This window comes from Bos indicus x Bos taurus, chromosome 6, assembly GCF_003369695.1.
Source record: "Bos indicus x Bos taurus breed Angus x Brahman F1 hybrid chromosome 6, Bos_hybrid_MaternalHap_v2.0, whole genome shotgun sequence".
Taxonomy (NCBI): domain Eukaryota; kingdom Metazoa; phylum Chordata; class Mammalia; order Artiodactyla; family Bovidae; genus Bos; species Bos indicus x Bos taurus.
In genome coordinates this window covers 42,216,742-42,244,042 of record NC_040081.1, presented here as the reverse complement: position 1 = coordinate 42,244,042, position 27,301 = coordinate 42,216,742, and the positions used below count along the sequence as shown (strand labels likewise).

Sequence of the window (27,301 nt, the reverse complement as noted above, 5' to 3'; positions counted from 1 at the left end):
GAGAATAACTAGAAGTAAGGACAGTTACCTGTAATAGAGCTTTATGCAAGAAAGGCAGACTGAAGCTTAGAACTGACTCAATCCTAGGAGGCCTCTGGAAGACATTGATGTGGGGAAATGGCATAAATCATGATTTAGAGAACAGCAATCTAGAAACAGGGTGCAGCATGCAAGGCAGGATTTTGAGGTAGAAGTTCTAGTTCTGAGATCGCCTATGCTGGGCTCTTTCCCTTTGTAGCTTTTTAGGATGTTTCATCTGTTGTGTTCAAGTTAACTTTGAAAAAGCCATATGGGCTTAAGTACTGAGGTTATTTCATCTCTACAGTAAGCGATGGGTCTCACTTGTCAGAATAGAACAAAGTACTCTTGCTCCTCAGTCAGCAAATTCGTATTTTTCAGTGTGCCCTTTAGCTCTGGGGGAAAGATAGATGGCCCCAGTATATGTTTTTAAATAAAAGATTGACTTGGTGTACAGCTTTACTCATTGCTAGAAATCAGTTAAATCTATTACAGTGTTCTTTTTTTGTAAGTGGATTACAGTTTTGTTTCAGTGCCTTTATTATATCGAGAGTTTTTAATTTTTGTTTTTGAGGAAAGTGTAAGAATTGGCAACCTGAGGCATTTATGGAGAAAAATGTGTTATGCTTTTGAGTAGTTATGAATCAAATAGTGAAAGAAGGAGTCTGAGGTTTACCATTTTCTTGACTTTAGTTCCAGATGGATTTATAGCTTTGGTCTAGGGATTTTTGACTCAACAGCAGAAGTTCTTTAGGCAAAAGTGTTGTTTTGGACAGTGCTTACATTAAAGCAGGTTACTATACACTTTTTTGTTTTTGCCTCCTGCCTTAAAATCTAATATTGTTGCAAATTTTAAAGCCTGGATTGTCTCTTACATTTTTACCAATTCTCTGATACCTGTGCGAGAATTTACAGGACATAGAACATAACGGACATATATCCAGTGAGTCATTAAAACATAGAAATAACACTACCAAGTTTCCTACTTTGTGATTGATTGAGATAATTTTGTAGTCCATGTAATAGTAGATGATAGCCCTCTTAAATGCAGCAGTATGGCACGTATAGAACTATACCTGACATATCCTTCAAATACTGTTCTAAGAAAAATTAAGACTTCCTGCATGGCTCTTTGGGTAAAGAATCCGCCTGCAATGCAGGAGACCCAGGAGACATGGGTTCAATCCCTGAGTCGGGAAGATCCCCTGAAGAAGAAAATGGCAACCCACTCCAGTATTCTTGCCTGGAAAAGTCCATGGACAGAGGAGCCCGGCGGGCTACAGTCCATGGGTCGCAAAGAGTCGGACACGACTGAGTGACTGAACTGAACTGAAGAAAAATGATCAGTACTAAACACATAAACATAAACACATAGGAAAAATTAGCAGTTGTGGTAGCTTCTTAGCATTCAGGAATGCTTTGCAGTGGAGTTGCTTGTGATCATTTGGGTTGACATAGTTCTCGAGCATTGAATCAGGAACCTTTGGATGGGTGTTGTGTGTGGACTGCATAGCTTTCTGGGCTGTCTAAGCCAGGTTGTATGTTGCTTGTAAAGGCTGATAGCATTTGGTATTTCAGATATGGAGAATAACATTTTCATTCTAGCAAGTGGAAAAGAGAGTCTGATTAGTTAAGGGACATGCAGTACATTTTTAGGTTAAGAGTCAGAGAAGCTCTGTATTACTAATATTTCCCACCCTATAGAGTAAATGTGCAAAAGAAATAAGTCTAGAGTAGATTACTGTTCTAGCTCTTTCCTCTGCTACCTCTTCAGCTTAACTCTTTGGCTTACCCTGGAACTTTGGACCCTTAGACTCACTTGGCCTCTTAGCCACGGAGCCTGGAAACCTTGGCAGAAGGCCTGTAGCATTCCCACCCAGACTTCTCATTGGCGATTTAGTGTAAAAATTGAAAAATGACATACGTCAGAGTGTTCAGTGGACTTGGGTGTGGTAGGTAAATTGATTGAATCTGTGTATTGATCTCTGCCTTTATTGATGGAGAAGTTCTGGGAAGTGAAGCCATCCTCCCAGAGGTTCCCACTCTAACCCTAGGAGTAACTGGCAGAAAAAGGATGGAACTAATAATGGACTCCAGTGAAGTCTCTGTCGTTCACTTACGAAGTTAGCTTACAGAGTAGTTGTTAGGAGATCCAAAAAAATCAAAACTTTGCTTTTAATTTTCTTTATGAATTTTGATCAATTTAAAACCTGTGTTTTTCCTCTAAGAATTATACCTTTAATATTTTTCTGTCAATCGAGTGATATTTATAAGAACTTCCTTTCTACAATTTAAAAATTATTGTTGTTAAGTAATAAAGCCATATAGAGAGATATGTAGAAAGAGTTGAATTTCCCCTTCATCTGTTCAAACATACCCTTCTGAGATAGCATATACTGTCCAGTGTATATATTCTCAGACTTTTCTATTGCCCCTGCAAATGTGTAGGCATCCGCACAGGGCTTTAAAAATGTGCTATACTCTGGACTTCCCTGGTGATCCAGTGGTTAAGACTTCACCTTTCGGTTCAGGGGGAAAGGGTTCGATCTGTGGTTGGGAAGCTAAGATCCCACATGCCTTGTGACCAAAACCCCAAACATAAAATAGAAGCGGTATTGTAAAAAATTCAATAAAGACTTTAAAAATGATCTACATCAAAAAAAATCTTTAAAAAGTGTATTCTACTTGACAACTTACTTAAAAAAATTTTACCAAGGTACCATTATCTTTTTAGGAGAATACTTTTTAGGAGAATACCGTTATCTTTTCAGGAGAATGTTTTTGTTCATGCTTCTGACTAGCTAACAGAATATTCCACAAGTATAGAACAGTACGCTGTGCTTAGTCGCTCAGTTGTGTCTGACTCTTTGCAACCGCATGGACTGTAGCCCTCCAGGCTCCTCTGTCCATGGGAATTCTCTAGGCAAGAATACTGGAGTGGATAGCCATGCCCTCCTCTGGGGGATCTTCCCAACTCAGAGATTGAACCCAGGTCTCCCACACTGCAGGTGGATGCTTTACTGTCTGAGCCATGAGGTAAAAGAACAGTATGATTTAGTCAATTATTCCTAAGTTAAAGGAGGTACCATTTGATTCATTACCTCCTCCTTTAACAAGTCTGCCCTAGTAAACATGCCTGTACATACACAGATGCTGCATCGTACCCATTTAACTTACAGGAATGCAAATATCTATTTAACAAAAAGTAAGTAAATAAAAATTAAGTGAGAGAGTAAGAAACAGCATGAGTGGGAGTGGGTGGATAATTCACCTGCCACTCCATTCAATGAGCTGTTTTAGGACATGAGAGAGTGACTTTGCTGTGAACATTGTCATTCTCAGTCCCATGATGCTTTTTTTGGTATAAGCATTTCAGAGTTGGAATGTGCTTTTAATGTATTAAGGGCTTCCCTGGTGGTTCAGAGGGTAAAGCGTCTACCTGCAATGCAGGAGACTCAGGTTCGATCCCTGGGTTGGGAAGATCCCCTGGAGAAGGCAATGGCACCCCACTCCAATACTCTTGCCTGGAAAATCCCATGGACAGAGGAGCCTCGTGGGCTGCAGTCCACGGGGTCGCAAAGAGTTGGACACGACTGAGCGACATCACTCTCACTTTAATGTATTAAAGTATATGTGAATTTTTATGGTCATCAGCCAGTTACTTCACTTGGTGTCTAGCCAATCAAATAGCAGTTTGTTCCAACACTGGAGGAAAAATATGCTTTGTGTTGGGATTTACCGGGAGGATGGCATGTCTTTCTCCAATGTGATTCCTTCCTCAGTGATTTCCAAGGAAAAACAAATTAATAGTACCTAATAATTACCATAAAGTTACCTAGCAGTTAGAATCTAATGGTTCCTATAAGATACAATCATTTTGTTTATACTTAAATCCTATACTTGTAATATATATTTTTATTTCCAATGACTACACTCTTTCAAACATCTAAAAATTACAAATAATTGTACAGGGAATCTCCATGTACCCATCAGTCAGTTTCAACACTTAGCAACTCAGAGCCTATCTTGTTTTAGTTCCACATCATATCTCTTATCTTCCCACCTACATTATTTACAGTAAACCCCAGTAATCTTATAATTTCACATAGGGTACCTTGATAAAAGTACAGTTGTTCATTTTAATTACATCCAGGTTACTTTCTTAAAATGTTATGATTTGCATTCCATCAGCTGTAATACCCTTTTCAAAATCCACATTTGGTGTTCACTCTGATAAGCCAAAAAAGAAAAAGGCATTGCTTTCATGATTCTTTAATGTAAAAGTATTCTTTTTATTTTTTAAGTTCCTTGGCAATTCTTTTATGAAGATCAAAATTATTTTACTCAGCCTCTTTTCTATTAAAAAAATTATCCTAAGATATATGTAAAATGAATTCAATAATGTTTTTACTGAAGTCCATTATATATTACTTTTGAGGGATTGGTGTTTGTGCAATGTTAAGTCTTCCCATCCAGAAATACGTCGTTGCAGATGTCATGGAAACAGCTGACCTCTGCCCTCTTCAAGTCTCTTCCCTCTCCCCACTGGGGAATCCTTCTACTCAGGTGTCACTTTTTTCCATGCTTAAAGGATTTAACTCAGCCTCTGGACGTGAAGCAGGCCTCCCTGCGGGTCTCAGGACTTCTTCGGTGAGAATTCTAGGTCAGACTATAGCATTCTTGATACTACAGCAGGCACTGAACAGATCTTGGTGGTGGTTGGGTCATCCTGCCATTTTCCTGGAGCCCTTGGTAGCAGCTCCTAAAGCTGGGGTCCATGTCCTGAACAGCCAGCCACTGCAATTGAGCACCTTCTGTATACTCTGGCTTCTTACTGGCTTCCAGAGGTATCCAAGTAAATAAGACACACAAGCCCTTTCTGTCCTGGAGCTTATGAAAGTCGAGCATGGAAGAAATCACAAAAAAATGATTTGTACAAACTACTCATATAATAGCATAAGGTGTTCTACAATTTATAGCAAACTCTGTAAGTGTTTATATATTTATTAAAGCCACGATACAAGGGGAAACCAGAGAGGTTAAGTAATCTGCCCAAGGGCAACACTGAATTCTATGCCAAGTCTTTGATTAAACCCTGGACCCGTTTCACTCTTCCAATATATTTTAGTAGGTGACTGTCAGCTGCTGCTGGTTATTTGTACCATCCTTTTCTTTGTTTTTTAATTTTTGTTTCCTTAAATGAAACTGAGTGAACTCCTGAAGAGCAGTTCTAGTTGCAATGAGAGCATGATTGAAAATCAGGTTCAGGAACGTAACTTGGAGGTTCTACATGTTATTTAACAGAAAAATCCTTATCCAGCAGTAATTTTAATTAATTTTATTTATTGCTTTTTATAAGGTTAATTTTCTTCTTCAACTTTGGAGAAAATATTTACTAGATACTTCTTTCTATGAGATTTAAAACAACCTTCATAACTTCTTAATAACAGTATTTAATGATAGGATGTTTTAGGAAATATAATATAAAATGATATATAATTGTTCGCCTTTCTTACAGTAAAGTTATTTCCTTTTTTCCAGAAACCTTTCAGGGAACTTGTTTTCTTCATTATCTCAAGGAACTTTTGATTATCTTGGCTCATTACGATCTTTGTAAGTAAGAATTTTTCTTCCTGTTTTTGTAAATGTATCTGAGTGTCTGAAAATTAAAAACAGTTATTATATGGCTTAAGAGACTTCATGGGAAAATTTTGTGATTTTGCAATAATTAGAATCTCACTTGAGAGTTTGCATTCACATTGAAAAACATACCATAAACCTTAATAATGTGTGTCAGGCTAGAGCAACCATTTTCTTCTTAGAATACTCTTATCTCTCTAATTTATATTTAAATAGGTTGGTAATATTTTTCTTTGTGTTTCCAAATTAGAAAATATTTTGTTTACCTAATTAAATCCCCAAAGTATAAAATAAGCCTCCCTTCTTATGAAGAGTTTATAGTTAAGACTTATGTTGTTCTTTGAGAGCTTTCCTGGTGGCTTACATGGTAAAGAGTCTGCCTGCAATATAGGAGACCTGGGTTCCATCCCTGGGTTGGGAAGATCTTCTGGAGAAGGAAATGGCAACCCGCTCCAGTATTCTTGCTTGGAGAATCCCATGGACAGAAGAGCCTGGAGAGTCTCAGTCAATGGGGTGGGTCACAAGGAGTCAGACACAACTGAGCGACTAACACTTCACTTCATGTTATGTTTTAGAGATTAATTTTATCCTGTGACTCCATCCCCAAACTGAATTCACAGCTTATTGCTGATATTTTTAGGCATGCTTATGTAGAATGTCTGCTTTATGAAGTCAGTGTATGGTCATATTTACACAGTTCTCTGTAGCTTTAAAATTGGCTGAGTTTTTTTTTTTTACACCCAAAACCAATTTTGTTAAGTGAGAGATTAGATTGTCTAGAAGTTACTTTCGAAGCTTACTGTATTTTCAGTAGCATTAATATGTCTCAAAGCATAACTTTTACTGATTCCTATTGGAATTACAGTTAAATACAATGGTTTTTCAAATTTTTATTGTGACATACAGACTTGAGTCTCTTTTTCCAGTGAAAGATGTCTTCTCTGCCAGATGCCTGTTTGATGTATGCTCACTTCTTATCTTTCCCCCCTTCCCCTCCCCTTTCTTTTTCCTTTCCCTGCCCTCCTCTTCATCTTTAGTTTTGTAAATTTATCATTTCAGTCTCATTTAGCAGCTTTCATTGGAATAAAGCCAATGGGTTAGGTGCTCAAGGGGCTTCTCACCATTATGGCAGACATATGTATGTACTTCTAGAATCCCTACATCAAACTTTTTTTTTCTTTTTTTTAAATTTAATTTTATTTTTAATACCCAAAGTATTTTTTTATTGAGGTATAGCTGATTAACAATGTTGAGATAGTTTCAGGTGAACAGTGAAGGGATTCAGCCATACATATACACGCAACCATTCTCCCCAAACTCCCCTCCCATCCAGGCTGGCACATAACATTGAACAGAGTTCCATATGCTATACAATAGGTCTCTGTTGATTATCCATTTAAAATATAGCAGTGTGTACAGGACCTTCCCAAAGTCCTTAACTATTCCTTCCCCCCAGCAACCATGAGTTCTGTTTTCTAAGTCTGAGTCTCTTTGTGTTTTGAAAGTAAGTTCATTTGTGTCATTTCTTTTAAGATTTCACAATAAGGGATGTCATGTGATTTTCTCTTTCTCTGAGACAGATAATAATTATCGCATAATTATAAAAAATAATTTTTTTGACAGGTATTATTTTCATATGCTTAAAAATTTGCAATCATTTTTCAGATCAAAGTAAAAGCCACTAACTTGCCATAGTGAACAGGCTTTGGATCATCTTGTTCCCTGACTCTTCCCTGATCTCAAGTCCAGTCAAGTCCCCGTCTTCCATAGTAATCCTCCAAGATGCCAGGCAGACATGCTTCTGCCTCAGGGCCTTTGCACTTGTGAGGCCTTTGCCTGGAAAACACTTCCACCAAGTATCACCCATGGCTCTGGGACTTCCCTGGTGGTCCAGTGGCTAAGAGTCTGTGTTCCCATTGCATGGGGCCTGGATTCAATCCCCAGTCAGGGAACTAGATCCCACATGCCACAACTAGGAGTTGTGGCTCCTACACCCTGCCTCAAACTCTTATCTGGTCTTTTTGGTACTATTAACATTCTTACCCAGAAAACTGCTTTTTAGTGAAGACATCTCCTTTTAGTGGGCTTATGTCAGCCATTTCTGTGAAGTTTAGGAAATAAAGACTGCAAAAATGATCTGACTTTTGAAACCCGAGATAGCAGGAATGTAAGAAGTATTTTCATGCAAAAATTGAGCAAAATTGTCAGTGTTTATAAAAGATAATGCTGTAAACTCACCAGAAGGTGGTTCTTAGGAATTAGAAGTTAGTCATCCTAATCAGAAAAACAGAATATAACCATGCGAAGCAGTCATATGTTGCTTTATGCTGTCAGAATTAAGAGTTTGCAGACATTTAAGCCAAGAACATGGCAATGATGCTGGAAGAAATGGGGAAAGCTTCAGTTTCCAGTAATAGTGCCACAGCCCTGATGACATATCCGTACAAGTTTGATAGACAAAAGGAATGTGGATGTGATATTCCAGTACCCTGGGCTTCAGAAGTATGTTTCATAGATGATGAAACGATTTTGTTCACATACCATCTTTGATTGAAAGCCGAGTCAGTCCAGGATCAGGTGGGAAGGGATTTTGGGGTCAGACATTCGACATCATCTCGCTGGGAAGGAAACCATAAGCAGTTGATGGTACAGTATGTGCCCTAGGTGAGATTGAGCAGCTGTGTGCTTGTCACCAAAGACTAAGCCAATGTAAAGCAAAAGTGCAATTTAATTCATTAACCATACTGTCTAAATTGCATTTTGTGTGCTACAGAGAATTTCAGACTGAGTATCTGCTGTGTGATTGTAACATACTGTGGATGCATCGCTGGGTAAAGGAGAGAAACATCACGGTACGGGACACACGGTGTGTTTATCCCAAGTCTCTTCAGGCCCAGCCAGTCACAGGTGTGAAGCAGGAGCTGTTGACATGCGGTAAGGAAGAAAAGCTGAGAAACGGTTAACTGTGTTTTGCTTGCTGCCATGTGTTTCCTGACAAACTTCAGAATTCTTTTTATATGTTGGAACCGATTGTAGCCATCACTCTTCATGAATTTGATAATATTCAGTTTTTGTCAACAGTTAAGTCAGTTGAATTAAAAAATGTTTTTTTCAATTGGCATTTAAAGTTCTTAGGTTCTGAACAGCTTTCTTAATGAAATTCAATTTCAATAAATAGTATAGATCTTCATATTTTCTAGTAGCAAATCAGTAATACGTTGATAGTGCTAAAATCTCAGGATGCAATCATGCGTTTTATTGATAGGGTATGAATTGATACAGCTGTTTTGAAGGGTGGCTTGGCAGTAAGTATTAGTGTTCTTAGAGAATTGGTACAACTTGATATAGCTAATTCTGCAAGTAGGGCTTAATTCTTGAGAAATCATCAGCTATGTGTGTAAATCTTCAGATTTTATATAAGAACATATCTTAAATTCTGAAAAATAGGGCATTGGCTTACTTATGACAGTCCATTCAATGAAATAGCATATTTGTTGAAAATCATGATTTTCCAGAATACCTGAAGACTTGAGGGAAATAATACATTTACCATGTGTTTAATGAAAAAGAAAAACCAGAAAAAACAGGAAACAGTCCTTACAATGATAGAGGGAGGTTCTAGTTTAGTCTCTGTGCTTGGAAATAAACAACCCTATCAGTTTTTTCCTTTTATTTTCATCATTATTGTTGTTTCACATGTGAAGTGTGCTCATTGGATTAAAGATTTATGAAAAGAAATAATGTGTACAGATAAGAAATCACCTTGGTGTACACTTTAAATATCTTATAATTTTGTCAATTATACCTCCATAAAGCTGGGGGGAAAAATGAAAAAACTGAAAGAAGGAAAAAAAAAACCAAAATCCATACTTAACATTCTTATCACTCATAGGTAGCTAACATCAAAGATACCTTGGTATACATATCAATTTTCTACCTTTTTATTATGTTTTATCCAAAATACCATACTCTAATATTATTTTGTATCATTTTTAAACTTGAAATAATGTAAACTTGTTTCCTCATCATACTGATATAAAAGATGCATACCAATTCATTATATACATATAGCCATAACTTTTATTTTTACATTATAGGGATATAGCCACAATAATTTCTTTATTACTGCATATTTAGGTTGTTAATTTCTCACTCCATAAACATTAACAAGATTAATTTCCTTACGTACATTTTTACGTATTAGCTATTTAGGATAGCTTGCTACTAAAAGTAGAATTGTCATGTTAGAGACCGAATATTTTAAAGGTTTTTGATGGGCCGTGATATTTGTGTACGTTTTTGCATATGTAGTTTAAGATTTCCTTCTTTTATTTTTCTTATTGGAAAGAAATATATCAGCTTTGTAAAAGTGACGTGAAATGGTTTAATTTTAATTTTATTTAATGGTGTTTTCATCTTGGATCCTCTTAATTCAGCAACATCTTTGTTGATGGTAAAACTAGAATGCTGATTACTGAGGAATTTGTTTTTCCATTTTTAAGATTTCAATTCGAACTTCTATAATTTTAAGTTCTGTAGTGTGAATATAGTATTTGTTTACTGAGTCTTTGTTCTCCTGTCTCTAGACCCTCCCCTTGAATTACCATCTTTCTACATGACTCCGTCTCATCGTCAAGTTGTATTTGAAGGAGACAGCCTTCCTTTCCAGTGCATGGCTTCATATATTGATCAAGACATGCAAGTGTTATGGTATCAAGACGGGCGAATAGTCGAAACTGATGAATCCCAAGGTATCTTTGTTGAAAAGAACATGATTCACAACTGCTCATTGATTGCAAGGTAAACTTTTTTAGATGAGGAATTGTCTCTGTAGATTTTATTTATCATCTCAGAAATTGTAATGTTTAGTTGACGTTTAAATTAATATTTTACCTTCTTGCATTTAAAAAGCAAATGTCTGACATTTCTTTTTCTGATTGTTATTTATCTTTGAAAGTTATCTTTTATTTATCTTTTCCATCTAGTTTTGGAGGTAAAAAAGCATAAGGTAGAAGGGAAACACTTTAAAAGCTGGAGACTTTTTGTTTAAAGTTTTAAGAGGAAAAAATGTAACCTTTTTTTTTACCAAACTTAATTTCCAACTATTTCCTGCTGCTATTAATAAGCGCAGAATTTCACTTCTAGGAATCACCTAATTTTCACTGTCTTATGATTAATGTTGCATTTTAAGATACTGCCTTTTTCATCCTGTTAGTATAAAACAGTATACTACCTGTTAACCTCATGGTTGGTACAAGTGCCACAATAGTTTGAATGAAGTTAAAGTACAAAAAACAGGATAAAAATAAATGTTATCACTCATTGTATTTTATTTTGGTGATATGTTAATCTGTAGGCATTGAATTTTCTCTTTCCTGCTCTCTGCCTCTGTCTCTGAGTATCTCTCCAAGCCTTTTCTATGTTTTTCTCTTTCCTTTTTATCAATTTTATGACGTTAGACCTCAACTTGAATATTTAAGGATAGAGCTATAACTTTCTACTGAGGTACTTTATGTAGTATTACAAAAGTGCATGAAAAAACTACCAAGAAACTAATAGTTCTCTGAGTTCAGTCTCAGATCTGGGAATTTTGAGGTTTGAATATTCTATTTCATAATTTCTCTTTCTCTTCTGAGATTTCCTTAGAAGCATATTTTCATTTATGTCTTTGAACTTTTATAGTAGAAACCCTTAAATCCTTGCCTCTTAGTATCTGGGTTATATGGGGGTCATCGCCCTGCTTATTTTTTATGAATATGGTTTATATTTTCTACTTTAAAAAGTATTATTTATATGTCTGGTAATGTTGGATTGTATCCTAGATATTGTGAATGATTTGCTGTGGAGAAGCTGACAAAGTACAGCTTATGGGACAAATCTGGCCTATTAATTTTTTTTATAGTTTTAAATGGTTACCTATCAAATGGTTATACAGATACCTTCCAAATAGTATTGCTTCTCAGTCAGCAAAACCTAAAGTATTTACTGTGTGGCCTTCAAAGAAAACGTTTGCTGACCCCTGACTCTGGATTCTTTTGTATTCTTCTCAAAGACAGCTGATTTTGTTTCATTGAGCAGTTAGCTTTTGGTTAAGCTAAAACTCCTGGATCTGGCTTTTGTGTAGTAGGCAGCCACTGAAATCTGCTTGGTGTTTGCTGTGTCTGCATGTAGGTCAGGGATCAGTTAAAGAACTGGGTGAATTACATATGCACAAGTTTGGGCTTCTAGCCAGGCTGCTTTCACCTCTGTCTCTGATTTTTCAACCACTCAGATTTTGAGTTTCTTTTTGAATAATGCCTGCCCTTTGGCAAAAGTCATTAAAAAATTTTCCTGGTTACTCCCCAGTGCCAATCTCTTTTTTCTAAAGTCAGTTCCTCTTTGGCTTCTGCTCACTTTGGATCACTCACCATGTGTTCAGATAGTTGACTGTAGTTTGTCTACAGCTTATAGCTGTTAAATGTCGGGAGTGTGGTTTGATAGGAGCCAAGAAAGGAATGTCAATCCACTCCAGTATTCTTGCCTGGAGAATTCCACGGACAGAGGAGCCTGGAGGGCTACCGTCCATGGGGTCACAAAGAGTCAGACATGATTGAGCAACTCGCACTTTCTTTCACTCTACTATTACCAGAAGCAGAGTTCGCTTACTAGGGGTTAAGACTGTTAGGAATGTTTTGTGTATTCTTTGCATCAGTGTATTAAGTCCCAGTGAGAAGAGTCTGTTACATTGTTTTTACTGTGGTGATAATTTCACAAGTGTATACATATGTTAGAAGTTACCAAATTGTAGACTTGAAGTAGTTTATTGTCTGAGTAGACAATAATTGACATATAGTATGCACCCCACTCCAGTACTCTTGCCTGGAAAATCCCATGGACGGAGGAGCCTGGAAGGCTGCAGTCCATGGGGTAGCTGAGGGTCGGACACGACTGAGCAACTTCACTGTCACTTTTCACTTTCATGCATTGGAGAAGGAAATGGCAACCCACTCCAGTGTTCTTGCCTGGAGAATCCCAGGGACGGGGGAGCCTGGTGGGCTGCTGTCTATGGGATCGCACAGAGTCGGACACGACTGAAGTGACTTAGCAGTAGCAAAGCTTTAAAAATGTAATAGAACTCTTGTCTGAATAAAAGCTTTATTTTTTAAAGTTTTACTGAAGTTTAGTTAATTTATAGTGCTGTGTTAATTTCTGCTATATAGCAAAGTGCCTCAGTTATATATATACATACTTATACATATATGTATATATACACACACACTTTTTCAGATTCTTTTCTATTATGGTTCATCACAGGGTATTGAATATAGTTCCAAGAGCTTCAATTTAGGCTTCTTCAATTTTGTAACAAGTAACCAGATTTACTTTATAAATTCATTTCTCTGTCATGTTTAACTTAATCTAAATTCCATTAGCATTAAAAAAATTAATTCAAAGGATAGCAACTTCGCACAATGGTTTTTTGTTGATAGGAATACTTACTAAAGTGAAAGTCTTTCATATGAAGACTGGGAAGTCCTTTACCTGGAGTTAGCTCCAGAATAATAGAAAGTTGTAGGAGAAGGAAATATGTGGTTATTGGATTGGGTAGCCTCATAGACCTCTTGATTCTTCATTGGTCTTTGCATGTCATTGAGCCTTCATTAATAAGAACTGGAGTTTGTATTTTTCCTGGACATTGAAATTGAAGCTACCCCTTCTCCTTAAATCTCCTAATGTGTTGTGCTGAGGATTCTTGAAAAATTTATTCTGATAATTGGTTTTAGACATTGAAGGTATTGCTGAAAGTTATCTTTAAAAAATGTTAGGACCATTTTCCCCAGAGCGTGTGCTAACATGCTCTGGGATGCTACAGTGAGTGGACAGAGGTGCTGTGGGGTATTTTGAGTGTTTGAGCATAGTGATACTGGACATTCCTGGACATCTCACAGCTACCAGCTCTGGGCAGTTAGGGTGTTGACATTACATCATGCTGCCTCCCTTTTGTTTGTGTCACATCTTAGTTACTGGTATTTTGACAATTACTATGGTACAAAGCAAGTACTGTATGAAAATCATTGTGGAATAAGAAATAGAGATATCATTGTCTGATCTGTATCTGATTAATTTTAGAGTGCCCAGTAAGCATGCGCAACCCATTAGGAAGCAGTTGTGGTTATGTAAGAATGAAATATTTATTTTAAATTGATTTTTTTTTTTTTTCAAATGGCTGTAAGGTATTAGGACATATATACACAGTTTTAGGATTTCATGTAGTCATTGCAACCACCCGAGGTGTTTCTTTTAGGCTAGGGGCACTGTGAAAGTTATCTAGTCAGTGAAGGTACCATGAACTGAGAAAATATGGGGACTTCTGGATTTGAGAATGCTTTTTATTGCCCAGAATTTTTATATACTTCTTCCTGGTTCAGTAGAGTCATATAAAGTAGAATTCTAGTTGGCAATGTTTTGGTTATTTAAATTTAATGTCAAACTCTTCTGTGTCGTTTTACCTTGAGTATACCTATTTTAATATGTTAATGTATTTAACTTAGTAAAGATGATAAACATTTTCTTTGGTTCAAAATCACAGTCCCTCAAAGTCTTTATTAGAGCATTTATTGTTGTGTAGCCATTAATGATTTAGGAAGCTACAAAAATGTATAGTAACTTCAAGACAGTCTTTAGTGAGTTAATTAAAATGATACATGCTTTATGTCTAATGATTTATCTGTATCTACATAAAAGCAAAGTATGATAGATCATGTGGGGGGAATAAAGGTTAATTGAAGATTCTGCCATTTGCTCTTAATTAATAGGTTTTATATTAGAGAATTATGATGTCATCTTGAAAGTTGAATTTTCTGACAGCTGTTCAGAAATATAGCTGTTATTAGAAGTTGAAGTATACTTTTAAATGAAAAGCTACTTTTTTAAAAGCCTTAATTGGTAATTTATTAAATCTTTTTAGAGACTTAATAGGTTTCCCCCCTTTTCCATAAGATATTTCATTTTAAATATTAATTACACACTTTATATTAGTCTCCTTCATGCTTGAATATTTTCCCTAGAATTCCCAAGATGTAACTTGGTAACTTCCCTGCTAGTTTTTTAATTGTTAGGCTTTTGATTTTTTTTTTTTTCTCTTTTTTCTTATTGCAGTGTAGTTGATTTACAACGTTGTGTTGGTTTCAGGTGTACAAAGTGATTCAGTTAGACCTGTGTGTGTATAGATATATTTTCCAGATTCTTTCCCTTATAGGTTATTACAAAATATTGAGTATAGTTCCTGTGCTATACACTAGGTCCTTGTTGGTTGCCTGTTTCATGTGTAGTAGTATGTATATGTTAATCCCAAACTCAATTTATCCTTCTTCCCTCCTTTCCCTTTGAGAACCATAAGTTAGTTTACTATGTCTGTGGGTCTGTTTCTGTTTTTATCCCTTATGTGTGAAATCTAAAGAAACAGATACGAATGAACTTAGATACAAAACGGAAAACATAGCCTCTCCATTAGTTTTGCTGAAGGCAGTGCTGTGATGTTTCTGTTTTGGTGCTTGGTTTCCCTCTGTGGCATGGCCTGCTCTCCCTTTTCCTGGAGTCTCAGTGCCACTGCCCTCCATTCATTCTTATGTTACAGCCAGCTCTTGACTTGCTGCTGAAGTACTTAAACGGAGGGATCGTTTTTTTTATTCATTTTTATCTAGCAAGCGCTTAGCCTCCAGCACACATTCATGTTTGCTAAATGCATGATCGAAGCACATGTTGTCTCCCTTCTTGCCTAACCATATTTTCTCTCTTTAAACTCTTTCTTCATGCAGTGCCCTAACCATTTCTAATATTCAGGCTGGATCGACTGGAAATTGGGGCTGCCACGTCCAGACCAAACGTGGGAACAATACAAGAACCGTGGATATTGTGGTCTTAGAAAGCTCTGCACAGTACTGTCCTCCTGAGCGGGTGGTGAACAATAAAGGAGATTTCAGGTCAGTGACTTGAAGAGTGCTGAAAGGGGCTGATTTGCCCCAATTCTTTTTATTCTCAAAGGCATAAGTAAGTAAGTGAGGAAGTGAAGTAGCTCAGTCGTGTCTGACTCTTTGGGACCCCATGGACTGTAGCCTACCAGGCTCCTCCGTCCATGGGATTTTCCAGGCAGTAGTACTGGAGCGGACTGCCATTTCCTTCTCCAGTGGATCTTCCTGACCCAGGGATCGAACCCAGGTCTCCCGCATTATAGACAGACGCTTTACCATCTGAGCCACCACGGAAGTATAGATGTATGTAATTGGTCTCCTGTCTTCAGTAAGAATTTGAGAAATGTATTCACATATATAATAGGATCGCTCTAGTGGCTCAGGACGGTAAAGCGTCTGTCTGCAATACAGAAGACCCAGGTTCGATCCCTGGGTTGGGAAGATCCCCTGGAGAAGGAAATGGCAGCCCACTCCAGTATTCTTGCCTGGAAAATCCCATGGATCTCGGAGCCTGGTAGGCTACCGTCCATTGGGTTGCAAAGAGTCGGACACGACTGAGCGACTTCACTTTGACTTTATTCACATATATATCCTTATATATCTAAGGACTGCCCTTTAGAATGGTGATTTCAGAATCATTTATGGAAACTAAAAGTAAAAACAGGTGCCTGAACTTTATCTCAGATCTATTGATTGATGAGTCTCTGAAGGTTGAGCCAGAAGTGTTTATTTTTATTTTGTAGTTTTGTTGTAGTAGTTAAGAACCACTACCTTAAGAAACATTTTGGAAATTCCACTCAAATAATGTGAAATTCAGACAGGTTAACAGCATTTCCTGTTTCTGAGGGGCTTTTTTTGGATGGCCTTTGGAAGGTTTTGTTGTGTTAATTCAGTTTTAACTGCAGACAGTCAGTAGACATTGTACTTAGCAGAAACACACACCCAGTTTCCCTCCGCTGTGTGGTTCTTCTAGCAATTAAATCAGGGGACTTTGAGAAAAGAAAGCTGTTGGGTGGCCTGAAAGCTGGGGAGCCTCTAGTGTTGGACCCTGTTAGGATAAGCAGATTGACTTAAATGCGGTGGTTTTGTTTTTGCTTTTTAATAGAAAGTTTAGAATTTGTGAGCGGTAACAACTTTTACTTTAGACTCCCCTGTCTTTCAAAGTTGCTTTAAAACATTATCTTTAAACTTATTATTTACCTAAAATGCTTTATGTTCAGGATTTTAATAATCAGTTTATAGTTAATATAAATGAAGGGAAATATGTAGCTCTTTAAAGCAGCATAGAGATTTTTGAATACACGGTTGGTTTACACTGTCTGTGATTGGTATTTTTGCTGCCTTGTGGCTATAAGTCTGATTTTTAAGGATAAGAAAAAAACTCTTTGTTGTTATTCTTTCAAGTCCAAGGTGAAGAAGCAATGACAACTTTAGCTCAGCTAGTTCTTCATTGATTTTTTTTTTTAAATTCCCTTTTGACTTTCCTTTCTCCTCCCCCATTTAAAATTCTTCTGGATAATGTGTGCGTGGAAATCATAATTTATTGTTGCCAACAGATAAGTCTTTTATGTGGATTAACTGTTAACTTGTAATATTTATACAGTATACTTTGAAGTGAAATAGATACCATTTGTTAATTTTGTTACATTCAATGCCTTTATTAAATAATCATAGGATTTTTTCTATTTATGGTGTATTATCTGTCTTTACTTATAGTTTTGGAGTGTTTTCATTTTTAAAAATAGAAGAAGAATCTGTTTAACTGATTAATGAATTATTTATCTTTTGACACTCCTTAAGATATAATACAGTTAGAACTTCCACTGCATTAATAAAATTTAGTTTAGCATTGCTTGATCTATTTATACAGTTTTTGATAATGCATTACATTTTGGTGTGGCTGATATTATAATTTAGAAGTTCATATGTTGTAAGTCATCTGTAGCTTTTATTAAATACATTATTTTCATTCCCAGTTTTGGAGAAATAGAGCTCAAATAACAAAGATTTCTCCCAGTCCAGTTAGTGCTGATTTCACGCCAGCAGGTTGGTGTAGTCACTTGCACAGTACCTATGCAATTTATCTGGGTTTCACTCAGATAAATTTGGTTGTATATGTTATTGGATGTTTTCAAGACCACTTCCCAAGTGCAAAAGTTTGTTGAAAGGACTCACAGGACTCAGCATGCAGCTGTGGTCACAGCTCAGATGTAGTGATGTAGTAATATACCTAGCCGGATAATAAGGGGAAAAGACACAGATGGATTCTGGGGCGATCAGTGTGTAAGTTCTTGATTATCTCTGCCTCCCAGGAGGCTCATGCAGAGCCTACCCCTCCTCCAGCCTTGAAAAGGCAGCAGCCTCTGTATAGTGTTTTTGCCCAGGGAAGACGATTGGAGTCTCAGCATCCAAAACTCCTGTTGGGAAATGTTCATAAAGGCAACCTCTGTCTATCTCATTCCAAAACTTTAGACCCTCAGGATGAAAGCAGGTGCTCAGCACACACCATATGGCTTCCGCAGACTGTCTAGGTAAAGTGAATCACTCTTACCAGTTAACTGTGAACACAAAAAGCCCCAAATTCCTGGGTGCCACTGAAAGGCCAGCATTGCAGGCAGGCCACTTTAAGGATGGCAGTCCTTTCTGCAAGTATACTAACTGTCTTTCTGTGAAAGGCCAAATTCTATTCATACTGGAAAAGATTCTGACCCTATATACCTAATGATTGTATAAGCCAACGATACAGTAACAGTAATTAAAGAAACATAAGACCATTTGGTGCACCATTTTTCTTTTCTGCTTGATAAGGTACAATTTCCGTGGTTGTATTTAGAATATTTTAGGAAAATATTCTGTTATGGCATTAAAATTTATTCAGCTGATACCTTACAATGGTTTTAGTTCATTTTAGCTTTTTTTGTTTTTGCCTTTATTGTCAAAGGAGTTCTGTTTCTTCTTGATTTTCCTCTGATTCCGTGTGACACGTCCTGATCCTCGATTTTCCCCTGCTGTTACTGTGTCAGAGTAGGTTCTCTCGTGTCTTCGTCTCTCTAGGTGGCCCAGAACACTGGCGGGCATCACCGCGTATCTGCAGTGTACTCGGAACGCCCACGGCAGTGGGATCTACCCTGGGAACGCACAGGATGAGAGAAAGGCCTGGCGCAGATGTGATCGAGGTGGCTTTTGGGCGGATGATGATTATTCCCGCTGCCAGTATGCGAACGATGTCACTAGAGTTCTTTATATGTTTAATCAGGTAACTGGAAAGTCTTCAGATCTTCTGAGGTTGCTAATAAGACGTGGTGCTCACACCAAATACATAAGTTTTTTTTACTACTAGTAAAGCGTAAGGATTTGGTGTCTATACTTTCGTGGACTGTGTCTTTGGGATCAGACCTGTTCTTCTCAACCAGTATTCACAGCCCTCTCTGGCATTACTCTTCCTTTCCAGGTATGGCCTGGCTTTATGCCTTTGCTTGAATAACTTAGCATCTGTATCCCCAAACAGAATCCCAACCATTCTTCAAGAGCACCTGGGAGGCCCCCTCTTCAGTTCCTTTTATAATCCCTTTGTCACAAGAGATCCCTTGTCGTGCTTGTCTTTTTAGTGTGCCTTTTCTCATCTCTGCTTCTATGTCTTTTTTAAAACCATAGCCGATTATAAGCAGCTGGCAGGTGGTTTCTTTCACACATTTTCTTACGCTTCTTTGCACCTGGTATACACTTTTTGTAATGGTTGGTGCTGAGTTGTGTTTAAGTCAATAATAAACAAATGAAAAACATTACAGGCCGTGCATGGCAGTATAGATAAGTGCTAAATAAGTGGTTCATACTCCCAGGTGGCAGGAGTTCCAGGGGAGATGTTGATCCCTCCTGGCTGGAATACTTGGGAAAGGTGTTACTAGGCAATTGGAATTTATATATAGGATTTGGATAGATACAGATGAAGAGATGGTGCAGGCCGCTTCCCTGATTTTTCTTTTTCTTTTTAAACTTTTAACTTTGTTATTTTTATCTTTTGGCTGTGCTGTAGCATGTGGGATCTTAGTTCCCTGACCAGGGATCAAACCCACATCCCCTGCATTAGAACCACTGGACCACCAGGGAAGTCCCTCCCTGATGTGTTTTTATGTGCTGTTTTATTTCATTCTAAGTTAAAAAAAGAAAATTCCTTCAGTTAGTTTCCAATAAAATTTGTCTTAGTTTTGGAAAAAGCATTTTGCGAAGGTCGTAGTGAATCGGTGATAAAGAGTTTTGAAATTGCCATGTTTTGAAATGCAAAGGTAAGGTGCAATGTGGGACACCTGGGTTCGATCCCTGGGTTGGGAAGATCCCTTGGAGAAGGGAAAGGCTACCTACTCCAGTATTCTGGCCTGGAGAATTCCATGGACTATACAGTCCATGGTGTCACAAAGAGTCGGACACGACTGAGCGACTTTCACTTCACTTGCTAAGTGCTTCTTTTTTGCCTTTTTAATACAGATGCCCCTCAATCTTACCAACGCTGTGGCTACAGCCCGACAGTTATTAGCTTACACTGTGGAAGCAGCCAACTTTTCGGACAAGATGGATGTTATATTTGTGGCTGAAATGATAGAGAAATTTGGAAGATTTACCAAAGAGGAAAAATCAAAAGAGGTATTTTCTGGTTCAGATTTGTAGCATATAGTATGTCAGCAAATGGTCGTGTGATAGAGCTGACTCTCTATTTTTAAAGCCTACTTATGTTTGCTGTATTTGAACTAAATATACCTTTTAATTTCCAGAATTGTCATTGAGAAACCTATGCTCCATCTGTCATGGGAACTTGTTGGGAGGAGTAGAGGTGGATTGTTAGTTCTTGGCAATAAGGTACCAGGGTAGGGCAGAACCAGCCTGTGAGAAAGCAGCTTTTTCTGCATCCATGGTGTATGTGAGTCGGGCTGCATCTCTCAGGCTGACTGGGATTTCCCTTCTCCCCACTGGTGTGTTTTCATCTTTCTTCTTTGTTTTTTTTTTAAAAATCACCACTTAAATTTATTGATTGAAGACGTCTTTGTATGCTTAACAATTTACAATGTTCAGAAAGTAGAATCTTTTTTGTTCTTCTATTTATTTTTTTAAATTTAATTTTAAATTAGAGGGTAATTACAATATTGGGATGGTTTCTGCCATATATCAACATGAATCAGCCATATGTGTAGATGTGTCCCTTCCCACCCCCTCCCCACCGCAGCCTTCCCGGTTGTCACAGAGCACTGGCTTTGGGTTCCCTGTGTCATACAGCACGCTCCCACTTGTTCATCCTTCTTCGTGAGAGTTTTAGTTCCCCAGATCTTGTGTTAAATTGCTTTGGGAATGTCCTAGAGAAAATGTAAGACTATTTTAGCACTTTTAAAACAAAATTCCAAATGATTAAGATACACGAGGCATGAAAATTTAGTGACTTTGAAAAGAGGCCATGTTCAAACTATGATATTCCTGTCCACATGATACCCTTTAGGGGAAGACATTGACAACTACTGTTTTCAGAATCAGTGAGCAGCAAATAATGATTTGAATAAGTTTTTAGCTGCAGATTAACATGTTCTTAAACTTTATTTCCAGCCAGGTGAGAGCTTTTATATAAACTGTTTCTCTTGTGATGGAATCATATAAGAATGAATTTTTGAGCTAGAATAAACCTAGATTAGGTCATACACTGAAGCCTAAAGAAAATTAAACAATTTCTCTAAGGTTTTAGAGCTAAACTATGCAGGGCTGAAAACAACTCGAGAACTTTGGTTGTCTAATCCAGCAGTTTTCTGCTGTATCATATTTACTTTCTAGAAGAGCTTTGCTCTGTCATAGTATTCCAAAAGTACTGTGGGGAAGACACTGAACTAAACAAAGTCTTAATATATTTCTTTATGTGGGGCATCTCAGATTCGTTAATGTGCTAAAAGGTGGTATTGGTTTGGCTAAAAAGTTCATTCAGCTTTTTACGCACAGTGGTATGGATAAACCCAAATGAACCTTTTGGCCAACCCAATGAATATCCCTTGTTTCTCTACATAATTTAACCAAGGGAGTTTTTTGCATGTGGTACCTATTAATATCTGGCATTTTGGTGATAAATTTTGAAATTGCAGCTCTGTACATTAGGTACTTTACTTGCTGTAGTGTAGCTGATAAAGGAAAGAAAGTAGTGACATGCTTATAAATGGGATTCAGAACACCAGACCACCTAATGATGACATGGCATTTCACTGTTGCTATCTAATCTTCAGGCCTTAGTTTCCTAATGAATTGTTCTTTGCTTGATTCTGTCCTTGGGCCATAGCCCGCTTCCCATGATGAATTTTTCTGGTGCTGGGAGGAGCCGTGTGAATCCTGGCTCTGTGGTAATCCTGCTCTCCCTTGTTGATTATAATCACAGGTTAGCTGCCCACATGATTAGAAGTCATTCATGGAGGCTGGATGTTTCAGGTCACTAGAGTAATTGGAATGGCATTTGGAATCTGGACATAGGGAAAGGTCCTGCCATCGTGTGATAGACCAGAGTTTACCCCCTTGCTGCCCTGTTCTGGTGTGAGGGACTTCTGTACACTTCCCAGGTCGGGAGCAGCAGTGTGGTGCCCTGAGGTGTACGTTTCATTGTGTTGCTGCTGTGTGGGAAGAATGGTCTGAATCTTTGTTGCTTTGTCATGTTCTTAGGGGGAAGCATCTTGTTGAAGACTGGAAGTGGACCTGGTTTGTGAGTTATTAACCATGGACCCTTTGTTTTTAAAATGAGACATGATGCTTGCCCTGTTTAACTTGCAGTTAAACTCACTGTTTACGCAAGAGAGAATATAGGTGAAACTATTTTTATCATTGCAAAGCTAGGACATATTTTTTAGGGTTAAGAAATTAGCATTTTTTTTGTACTTGTGAGGAATTTTCATTTATCTATCTATTTTACTTGAAGTTGAATTGATGTGCAATACTTTCTGTTATAGATGCACAACATGCAGTTGCAGTTCAGTCGCTCAGTCGTGTCCTATTCTTTGCAACCCCGCGGACTGCACCATGCCAGGCTTCCCTGTCTATCACCAGCTCCTGGACCTTGCTCAGACTCATGTCCATCAAGTCAGTTATGCCATCCACACATCTCATCCTCTGTCGTCCCCTTCTTCTCTTGCCTTCAATCTTTCCCAGCATCAGAGTCTTTTCCAGTGAGTCAGTTCTTTGCATCAGGTGGCCAGGTGGCCAACATATTGGAGCTTCAATTCAACATTAATCCTTCCAATGAATATTCAGGAACAATTTCCTATATGAGACTGGTTTGATCTTCTTGCAGTTCAAGGGACTCAAAAGAGTCCTCTCCAACACCACAGTTTAAAAGCATCAATTCTTTGGGACTCAGTTTTCTTTATGTCCAACTCTCACATCCATACATGACTACAGGAAAAACCATAGCTTTGACTATACGGACCTTTGTTGTATATATATAACATAGCCGTTCACAATTTCTTTTTTTTAATTTATTTATTTTAATTGGAGGATAATTACTTACAATATTGTGATGATTTTTGCCATATATCAACATAAATCAGCCATAGGCATACACGTGTCTGCTCTGAAAAGTAACATTCTTATGATCTCAGAAGCTAAGAGAGAAGTCCTTTAAAAAAAATACCACCAGACTGCTTTAGTTACTTATCTAAAAACTTACTTTGAAGGAGATTGTTGTCACTTTCACTGGCTGACATAGAAGGTGAAATTTTAACTATCTTTGGAAACAAATGATGGCAACCTATTAAGTATAAATAGAAAAAACAGGAAATTATTCAGGATTGAACAATTGAGATATAAATGTAAGATTACCTTTGATGCAGTGACAGACATTTGATTCTTTGGAAGCTTAAAATTGCAGGCCAGAGCTTTCCCGGTTTATTGCTATGTTAAGAAGAAATCATAAGGCTTAAGGGCTCCATTTTAAGTTAATTAACACTGCATAAAATTATGCTAAGGTATCTTAAAATGCATATAGCATAATTGGGCAATTAAATTGATTTTTGTATTATATCCAGAAAGTTGTTGTGCTGTGGATTTTTTCATAAACAACCTGGGATTGAGTCTAGCCAACACAAGCTGGTACTCTTGTTGTCTTAGGGTGGGTGCTGAAAACTATCAAACCGCCAGATCTAAATGAGGTATTTACTGGGGTCTTTTAAAAAGAGCCGAAGGTTCTCTGTCAGATAGTGTGTGTTCCATATTTACTGTAGTGATTTCTCTTATGGAAACAAGCATGTATCCATTTTAAAAGATGAGAACATCTATGAAGATTAGAGTTAGTTATGTATTATAATTTTCTTACTGTGCTCTAGTCTTAAATATGTAAGGCATGCACCTCACATTTTTATGTATAGAATTTTTAAAATTCTTTCATTTATTTACTTTAAGGTATAATCACATCTGTACTGGCGAGTTTCTTTTTTATTTTCAATGTTTTTAATGTTTTTTTCCTTGATCTTACTTGTCAGACTTCCTGATACTGTTTATATTTTCAAAGACCCAGCCTCTGGCTTTTTGATCCTTCTGAGAACATGGTTTCTCAAACTTGCATGGGGCCCACAATTGGTACCAGGTTCCGGGTGTGGGAAGCCTGAGGATTCGTATTTCCTCTAAATTCCAGGTGATACTGGGCAACGTCTTTGGCACAGGCTTTGAGCACCTCTGTGAAGTAAAGTGAAGTGAAAGTCCCTCAGTCGTGTCTGACTCTTTGCAACCCCATGGACTGTAGTCCATGGAATTCTCCAGGCCAGAATACTGGAGTGGGTAGCCTTTCCGTTCTCCAGGGGATCTTCCCAACCCAGGGATTGAACCCAGTTCTCCCACATTGAGGACCACTGTAGTATATTTCTTTCCTATTCTTACCTCTTTTTAAAAAAATGTTCTATTTGGGTTTAACTTTTTAAAAACTTTTCAGACACTTTTTTTTTTATTAGAAAATTCCTAAAATGTAGGAGAAGGAATATTACTATTAACACTCTTGTTTTACCTTTCACTGAATTTCGACAGTTTTCGGCACTTATCAGTCTTGCTTCATCTCTCCTGTCCACGCTTTTTATGTTTTCTGCCCCTCCTTCCTTCTCTCTTCCCCTCTCCCTGTGTCTCTGTGTGTCTCTGTCTTACTCTGTGTCTTTCTGTCTTTCAATGCCGGAACATTTAAGAGCACATTTTAGGTGTCATATTTCATCCATAATTTTTTTTTTTTAATTGTAAGGAACTTTAAAATAGAACCATGATATGGTTATTATATCACCCAAATGAACTCAAGTCCTTAATATTATAAAATATCTAATCCGTGTTCAGTTTTCCTTGATTATGATTTTTCTTTAAATGTGGACCTTGTGTCTGGTTTCCTTATGAAATTCATTCATATAATTTTCTAGTTGGTTTTGTGGGATTTTCTAGACAGACGGTTTTGTCCATAGACAGTAGATAACAGTTGGTTTGTCTGTTTCCGTATAAAACACATCCTGTTTTTCTGGTTATACGTCGGTGAGGACCTCCAGAACTATGCTGATGCGTGTTGGTGACAAGTGGTCTTCATGAGAATGGTATGATGTGTCATTATTATGACATGATATATGGTATGATGTGATACTTATGTGCTTCTGCTAGGTGCTGGGGGGCTATATCAGTGTTAGGGGGTCACATTGGAAGTAGTTCTCAGCTTGAGGTTTCTCAGACCACAGAAAAAATGAGAACTCTGTTCTCAGTCCTGTGTGAAGGTCGACTTGTGTTGACAGATGGACAGGGAAGAGATTTTTTTACCTCTTTCCTAGCTTGTGCCAAAGTCAAGATGGGCAAGTTTCAAGTTTCCTTGCGATTCCCTTCCTTCCAGGAGGCTGGTTTAATGCTGCTTGGCCCTGACCCTGCTGGTGTTCCCTTTGGCTTATCAGCTTTATGCTGTGGTTTTCTCCTGTTAGCCTGTGTTGGCAGGGCCTGGGTCTTACATGGAAGTCAGAGCATAGTCTGTGGTCAGCTGAGCTCAGCCGCAGAGCGCTTCGGATTCCTGTTGTTTTGCTGTTGGCCTCTCGTGGAGCCTTTGTTTTCTGAATGGTCAGTGGTGCATTTAAAAGGTAACTTTTTTCCTTTACCATTTTTCACTTTTATCAGGAGAATTGTCCATAGTACTTAGTCCTCCATGCTTCCAGAAAGGGAGATGCATGTACAGTTTTGTCATCGGAAAAACAAGATCTGCTTCCAGTGGGAGAGTTGGAGGGATCGTACAAGTTAAGCCTTGCCATTTGTTGTGAAGGTATGGCTGAGGATGTTGAGCATTTCACTTGGTATCTCTTTAATAGTGTTCTTCACGTGTTCTAAGAATTTTCTTTATGAAAGTGACTGTCTACTTGGAGGAAATATTCTCCTTTTCATTAATAATTGAACGGTTATCTTCACTGCCTTGACTAGAAACACGTCAAGAATCAGTTTTTCCCCAGTCCCATTAACTCTGCCATTGATGTGTATTTTAACTTGAGTCTTTTTTTAAGCCTGTGTTTCCCACCAGGACTTCCCTGGTGGCTCAGACAGTCAAGAATCTGCCTACAATGCAGGAGACTGTGGGTGTATCCCTGGGTTGTGAAGATTCCCTAAAGGAAGGAAATGGCAACCCACTCCAGTATTCTTGCCTAGAGAATTCTGTGGACAGAGGAGCCTGGCAGGCTACAGTTTGTGGGGTTGCAAAGAGTTGGACATGACTGAGTGACTTAACACACTTTCTCACTCTCTATGTATGTTTTAATTTAAAAAGAATTATCTTTTAAACATTGTTAGGCTATTTCAGATACTTTCTATAAGGCAAGAGAGAATAAATGCAACTTTTATTCCCTGTGACATTGTTTTCAATCTTTTCCCCTTCCCACTTGTTTTCCCATCGCCATCCTCTTTATTTTTGTACCAGAGTGACATCAGAGCTTTCATCTGATGACCATCACATTTGGACCTTTCGAACACTGACTACTTACCAAGCTGAGCAGCGTTCAGTTGGGGTCCCCAGGCCCTCAGGATGCTGAAGCTGGTTAATAATGCCATAAACACATTCTTAAAAATTTACTTTCATAACAGAGCAATTCCTTCATTAAAGTAATCAGGGCATATAGCATACTTTGAGATGGGAATGATATCAATACAGCTATTTATAATTAGGAAAAACCATGAAGTTTACTTGAACTAAAATAATGACATCAACTGAGTTATTATTTAGTCGAGTTTGAACTGTGTGTCAGTTCTGGACTTTTCATCTCCATCTCAGCTGTCCCCAGACAACTTCTCAGCATACTGCCCTGTGGTATATGTGTCTCTAATTTTTGCTTCTCTAGTTATTAGAATTGCTGAGGTACCCCCTGCTGACTTTGTGCTTGAAACAAGAATGTGGGAAGGGGCCTAGATTTCTTGGCTTTTCTCAAAAACTATATGAATTGCTTAATGAAGATATTTGCCTTCTGTTCTCTCTCTCTCTGTCTTTCTTAAAGACAGTTTTCATAGGGTTCTTGGTCTCATTTTGCAAATGGGCAAACAGAGACTTGGAGAGGATAAATAATTTGCTATGGACATTTAACTTGTAAGGGATGGTTGAACTCTTAACCCAGGAGAACTTAAGTCCAAGGCACATAAGCATACTCGCTGCAGTGTTATTTTATTCTCCTGTTACATTAAAATCAAATACATCAAGTTGAGTT

The 27,301-nt window shown here is 37.7% G+C and overlaps 1 protein-coding gene across 2 annotated transcripts in view; it reads left to right on the top strand.

Moving 5' to 3' along the window:
• ADGRA3 (adhesion G protein-coupled receptor A3) overlaps positions 1-27,301 on the top strand; it is a 132,304-nt gene that overhangs the window by 53,907 nt on the left and 51,096 nt on the right. For both annotated transcript variants that reach the window (XM_027544170.1, XM_027544171.1), the window contains exons 5-10: positions 5,560-5,631; positions 8,432-8,592; positions 10,245-10,458; positions 15,456-15,620; positions 18,663-18,864; positions 20,091-20,246. In XM_027544170.1, coding sequence (XP_027399971.1) covers positions 5,560-5,631; positions 8,432-8,592; positions 10,245-10,458; positions 15,456-15,620; positions 18,663-18,864; positions 20,091-20,246 — 970 coding nt within the window. The remainder of the gene's footprint in view (positions 1-5,559; positions 5,632-8,431; positions 8,593-10,244; positions 10,459-15,455; positions 15,621-18,662; positions 18,865-20,090; positions 20,247-27,301) is intronic.